This window comes from Brassica napus, chromosome C3 (genome assembly GCF_020379485.1).
Source record: "Brassica napus cultivar Da-Ae chromosome C3, Da-Ae, whole genome shotgun sequence".
In the NCBI taxonomy this organism is placed as follows: domain Eukaryota; kingdom Viridiplantae; phylum Streptophyta; class Magnoliopsida; order Brassicales; family Brassicaceae; genus Brassica; species Brassica napus.
The window spans coordinates 61,699,648-61,706,183 of NC_063446.1; the positions used below are offsets into that span (position 1 = coordinate 61,699,648).

Here is a 6,536-nt window from a genome sequence, read left to right on the forward strand (position 1 = left end):
TTACACTTCCCGGAAAAAAACGGTTATAACATGGGCTTTCATAATATGGTCTTTTAACATATTAATGTTATGGACATTTAATAATTATCTTGACGAAAAACAAAGACTATAAATAATTTATTATTAATAAAATTATGAAATTATTTACAATTTGATGACTAATTCATCGCCCTTTTTTATATGTTAAATTTTTCATAGAAGTTTAAAAATCATTTTATTTTTTTTAAACATGTATAACTAATTTATAATCTTTTATGCCATACTAAGTCATAATATAATATTTCTTCATATTTTTCATTAATAACCATTGTTTTTATATATCGTCTACAATTCTCTAATTACGTCTATTTGTTCAATTTTTTATATGATATCAAATATTCATCGTAAATAGATGGTTTAAGATGCCAAAAAAATTATTTAGTTAGTGAATATAATACATCAAATATTAAAAATATATTATTTAGTTAAATAAATAACCAAAAACCGAAAATTCAAATTCGCGCCTGGGCTACTAAACTATTAAAGAGAGTTTCAGTTTGAACTCTTCTCTACTACAAACAATCGAAACACACATTGGAAATGAGTGTAAATTAAACAAAACAGCAGCCAAACCAGTACCACCTACCACCAAACGCTGTCGTTTAATATCAACTTTTATACTCTCTCTCTCTCACCAAACTCTTTTCAGACAGATCTTTTGCAATAAAAAGCGAAACTTAAGAATCTGAAGAACTCACTCATACACTCACAATCATGGCGGCGTCAACAAACTCTTTCCTCGTCGGAAACAACAACACTCAGATCCCGTCTTTGAAACCCAAATCCATATCTCAATCCCTCCTCCACCTCGCCAAACCAAACACCTTGCACCTCGCTGGAAAAACCAAACCCGCATCCGTCAGATGCATCTCCTCCCCGACCCAAATCCAAGACGGAGCCAGATCCGCCCCCACCGGATCGCAAGACCGCGTCTTCAACTTCGCGGCGGGCCCCGCCACTCTCCCGGAGAACGTCCTCCTCAAAGCTCAGGCGGATCTATACAACTGGCGCGGATCGGGGATGAGCGTGATGGAGATGAGCCACAGAGGGAAAGAGTTCCTCTCCATCATCCAAAAAGCCGACTCGGATCTCCGCCAGCTCCTCGAGATTCCCTCCGAATATTCCGTTTTGTTCTTGCAAGGCGGGGCCACGACCCAGTTCGCCGGTTTGCCTCTCAATCTCTGCAAACCGGACGATACCGTCGATTTCGTCGTAACCGGTTCGTGGGGTGACAAAGCCGTGAAGGAAGCTAAGAAGTATTGCAAGACCAGCGTGATCTGGTCTGGTAAGTCCGACAAGTACACAAAGGTTCCGTCTTTCGATGCGCTGGAGCAGAGTCCCGACGCTAAGTATCTGCATATATGCGCTAACGAGACTATCCATGGAGTTGAGTTTAAGGACTATCCTGTCGTTAGAAACCCTAATGGGTTCTTGGTGGCTGACATGTCTTCTAACTTCTGTTCGAAGCCGGTTGATGTGTCTAAGTTCGGTGTGATCTACGGTGGTGCTCAGAAGAACGTTGGTCCGTCCGGTGTGACGATCGTGATAATCAGGAAAGATCTGATCGGTAACGCTCAGGAGATCACTCCAGTGATGCTTGACTACAAGATTCATGATGAGAACAGTTCCTTGTACAACACGCCTCCTTGCTTCGGGATTTACATGTGTGGGCTCGTGTTTGAGGATCTGTTGGAGCAAGGCGGGTTGAAGGAAGTGGAGAGGAAGAATCAGAGGAAAGCTGATTTGCTTTACAACGCTATTGAAGAGAGCAAGGGGTTTTTTAAGTGTCCGGTTGAGAAGTCGGTGAGGTCGTTGATGAATGTGCCTTTTACTTTGGAGAAGTCTGAGTTGGAAGGGGAGTTTATTAAGGAAGCGGCTAAGGAGAAGATGGTGCAGCTTAAAGGGCATAGGTCTGTGGGAGGTATGAGAGCTTCTATTTATAATGCTATGCCTTTGTCTGGTGTTGAGAAGCTTGTTGCTTTCATGAAAGATTTTCAGGCTAAGCATGCCTAAGTTTATTTGTGTTTCTTTCTTTTTGTTTTGCATTTTGGCTATGTTGGTTGGGTGATATTGTGATAAGCTGATGCTTATGATTTGCTTCTAGTAATAATGTATCAAATTCTTGCTCACGTTTGGTAACAACAAAGATCTCGTAATCTCTTTTATAACACCTCCTTTTTCTGCAACTCTTGTTAGTTTATGCTTTTACAAGAACCAAAACGCAGGTTTAGATACCAAACTTAACTCAGTTAAAAAAAAAACAAAACAGAGTTCACTGTAAGAGTGGTATTGTCCCTTTGTAAGTAAAAGCACATTCTGAAAGATGTCTGTAGTAGCATCTGCATACTCAACCAAGTAGCATTCAGTTCACAACTAAATCCTGAGTTATGGACAACAAAGGCAGAGTACTATTGTGAGAATCAAGACTCACCATGTTCCATTGTCAAATTGTTCTTTTTGTGTATATGTTTTCCTTCTCGTGATAATCGTACGAATTATAGACCCACTCTACATATTTAAAGACATTGTTTAGTGAAAAAAAAAACATATTTGATTATACAATTATAATCGTACCCTGGAACTAAAGTGTTCCAAAAAAAAAGATTATACAATTATAAATACAAAAGTTAATTATTTGTCATATTGTTGACTTTTTCTTGTTAAACTAAGTTTTTAACTGTTAAAATGAAGGGAAATGAATAAAAAAGGTAACAAAGAGGCAGAAAAGAAATCAAAATTCTGAACGCTGCATGCAATCGCCGAGAACGAGAAACATCAACATACGTCGAATCGTAGCTTTGATCCCATAACTTAGCTAAATCCACCACCAATGGCTAAGAGATCCGTTTCGATCCTCACCCGCCTCCTAACGAATCCATCTTCTCCATTCACCGCACCCACCCGATCCATCACCTACATGCCCCGTCCCGGCGACGGAGCCCCACGGACCGTAACCCTCATCCCCGGCGACGGGATCGGACCTTTAGTGACCGGTGCGGTGGAACAGGTCTTCGAAGCGATGCACGCGCCGGTGCATTTCGAGAGGTACGAGGTTCGTGGACACATGAGGAAAGTCCCCGAGGAAGTGATGGAATCCGTGAAGAGGAACAAGGTTTGTCTGAAAGGTGGGTTGGCGACTCCCGTTGGCGGAGGTGTCAGCTCATTGAACATGCAGTTGAGGAAAGAGCTCGACATCTTCGCTTCTCTCGTCAACTGCATCAACGTCCCTGGGTTAGTGACGAGGCACGAGAAGGTGGATATCGTTGTGATTAGGGAGAACACGGAAGGAGAGTACGCGGGTCTCGAGCACGAGGTTGTTCCTGGTGTTGTTGAAAGTCTTAAGGTATCAAAGTTTCACATCTTTTATTGGGAATCGTTTGCAAATTGAATTATTTTGAACCAAACAGTAGTAGCCAAGTGGTAAGAGTAACTCCGTGTTAGATTTTTACCATGTTTTAGAGTCTCCGGACTGATATGGGACCATGTTTTAGAGTACCATGTTTTAGAGTTTCCGGACTATTTATTACTTTTATTTAGACTCTAAAACATGGTCCCATATTCGTCATATCCGGAGACTCTAAAACATGGTCCGATATTACAGATTGGTATGACGAATATAGGAACATGTTTTAGAGTCTTCAGACTATTTATTGGTATTCTCATGGATATTAGTTGGACCTCGGTTCAGATATTTCGGGTTAATAAAAAAATTGAATTCTTCAAAAGCTTAATACAAAAATGTTTTAGAAGTTTTGATTTTTTTTTTGTTTTATATGTAGGTGATAACTAAGTATTGTTCTGAGAGGATAGCGAGGTACGCATTTGAGTATGCGTACCTGAACAACAGGAAGAAAGTGACTGCTGTTCATAAAGCCAACATTATGAAGCTAGCGGATGGGCTCTTCCTTGAATCTTGCAGAGAGGTTGCTAAAGCTTATCCTGGGATTACATACAACGAAATAATTGTAGACAACTGTTGTATGCAGCTTGTGGCTAAGCCTGAGCAGTTTGATGTCATGGTATGCGACTTGAATAAGCAAAAAAAAAAAAAGAGTGACTGCTTTATCTTTCTTCTATATGGGTAATTACTATTGGCTTGGTCGGTCTTGTTTGTTTTCAGGTGACGCCTAATTTGTATGGTAATCTTATTGCAAACACTGCTGCTGGAATAGCTGGTGGGACTGGTGTGATGCCAGGAGGTTTGTCCATACAAGTCTTAGTTAAAGTTATTTAACTTTTTCTTGTTTTTTTCTCTAGAAGATGACATGTTTGGGGTTTGTTTTTTCAGGCAATGTTGGTGCGGAACATGCGATATTCGAGCAAGGAGCATCAGCAGGGAATGTTGGGAATGATAAAATAGTGGAGCAGAAGAAAGCGAACCCGATGGCTCTACTTCTCTCGTCGGCTATGATGCTTAAACATCTCCAGTTTCCTACGTTCGCTGATCGTCTTGAAATTGCAGTGAAACAAGTCATACAAGAAGGCAAATGGCGAACCAAGGATCTCGGTGGAGATTGCACTACTCAGGAAGTTGTTGATGCTGTCATAAAAGCTCTTGACTGAGCTTCTACTTGCTTCGTGCTTGGTGCTTCTCTGTTTTGCGTTTGCTATTTGTTTTTTCTTGATTGTTTTTATTCATGCATTTACTTCATTCGACAATGTTCGATCTCTTGTTAAAGCACGAGCTTATAATAGTTATATAATAAATTCAATAAAGAGAAATACTCTCTGACGCGCTTACCAAGACACTCGTGCTCCGACGCCGGTAGAGCGGGAGCTCGCCGGCGTCGCCTCCGTCCCATCTTCTTTTTCATAGTTTCTCTTGCTCCAAGTCAAAGCTCTCGTTCTGTCACTTATTTCGCCATTACTCAATCATTTATTCTAGATCTGGGGATAACAAAACTGGAGAAGACCTTTGTGGTCTCTGCTCGGGGTTTGGAGACCACCGGACCTGCATCCTTCACCGGGGACTCCTGGAATTGCGGTACAAATACCACCTCTCCCTGCCTCGACCCACAAAAGGGATGGCTCTCTATCTGCAACAGATTTGCAACTCGCTACGCTTGCACAAATGACGCCTCACATCACCTCTTTCCCTTCTCTGAGTTCAACTTTCAGCTGCGCTCCAGATCTGAGAGGACCTCCATGGGTTTCTCCGGATCTGAGCTACTCTCAGATAAAGCTCAAAGCTCAGACATAAAGAACACCTCAAGCCACCGTAGTTCATCAACTTCACGTTACAAACGGGATTCCGTGGGTGGCTGCTCAATCCCTAACCTTCAGATCTTCACGGTCTCCTCTCCTCCATCTTGCGCCACCGTCCTTCACCCCGCCAATGAGGTGTGCCCTAATTCCGCCGCACGCACGCTGCTCGTCGAGTTCAGATCCGTTGAGGGTAATGCTGACATCAGCCCTTCCATTTTCTCTATATGGGCCAGACCCATACCAATTGCAAAAGGTGTCAGCCCATTCTCTATCTCAAAATGATAATTTTAATGTGAAGACCAAGCCCAAAGATTTGGCTTTATTTAATAGTTTTTCAATGAGTCTTGGATTCACCGAACCTTTGATCCAAACTATTGTGAACACGATGTCATATCATTCGATTCAGAACTGATCCTTACTTTTGTGGTTGTCAGTGGATTCACCAATACCATCATCTAAGACTTTCTCCATGAGAAGTGTCATCTCTCCTGCTATAAAGCAGATGAAGTTGTCAAAATCTCTAACCGTTTTGTTATCTTGTGGAGAGGTCCGTACGGGGCCTGAAGATGCAACGGATTTCGTTTCGACGATATTTCGAGGTGTAGATTGGCTATCAACGTCACGATTTAATGTGACTAAGTTTCAACTTTCCGGCTTTGCCGTGAACTTTATTTCGACGCATTCGAGCCTTACTCAGAATTCGCTGTCAATTTATCCTAAAGGTTTCTCTACTATTATCATTTATGTTGTATTGTCTCTTGCACTGTTGGTGGAACCAAGATTATTCCTGCTTGAAAACAAGGGCAGATCTGCAGTGCTGGGTACGGGGGCACGTGCCCCCGACTAAATTATAAATTATTTTGTTAGGAGAGACCATGGTGATATCTGTAGGTCAAATGGTAAAGGTGCCCCTTGTCAATCCTTGTGGACATGGTTCGATGCTCTCTCTGTTTTCTTTTATTGTTTTCATTTTTATTTTGGTTTACATTTTGTTTCTGTTAACATACTTGTTTTTTTGGCTTATATATTTGACTTTCCCTATTTCCTTTATTCTATTTTCATTTATAGATATCATTCTAAAACAAATTTTATTCTACTACTGACAATCAATTACTAATAAATAATAAAATTAACTTATTAAAATAGTAAACAATTCATTTACTTTGTGTATAATATTTTAGAGTATTTATTTATGATATAGTGGCATGTAAGGTACTGTAATACATATGTAAAATAATACTACATTATATATGTATGTATGTTTAACTAGTTTTGATTTTATAATTTTGTTA

The 6,536-nt window shown here is 40.6% G+C and overlaps 2 protein-coding genes across 2 annotated transcripts; both read left to right on the forward strand.

The window, feature by feature from the left end:
• The first annotated feature begins 558 nt into the window (after window positions 1–558).
• On the forward strand, window positions 559–2,168 carry LOC106436619 (phosphoserine aminotransferase 1, chloroplastic). Its single transcript, XM_048751245.1, has one exon. It carries the CDS (start codon window positions 754–756, stop codon window positions 2,050–2,052), a length of 1,299 nt encoding a protein of 432 aa, XP_048607202.1. The 5' UTR covers window positions 559–753; the 3' UTR covers window positions 2,053–2,168.
• A 546-nt stretch (window positions 2,169–2,714) lies between these two features.
• Window positions 2,715–4,602, forward strand: LOC125583761 (isocitrate dehydrogenase [NAD] regulatory subunit 3, mitochondrial-like). Its single transcript, XM_048751246.1, has 4 exons — window positions 2,715–3,382; window positions 3,819–4,058; window positions 4,160–4,238; window positions 4,328–4,602. Exons 1-4 carry the CDS (start codon window positions 2,870–2,872, stop codon window positions 4,600–4,602), a joined length of 1,107 nt encoding a protein of 368 aa, XP_048607203.1. The 5' UTR covers window positions 2,715–2,869.
• Window positions 4,603–6,536: the final 1,934 nt, after the last annotated feature.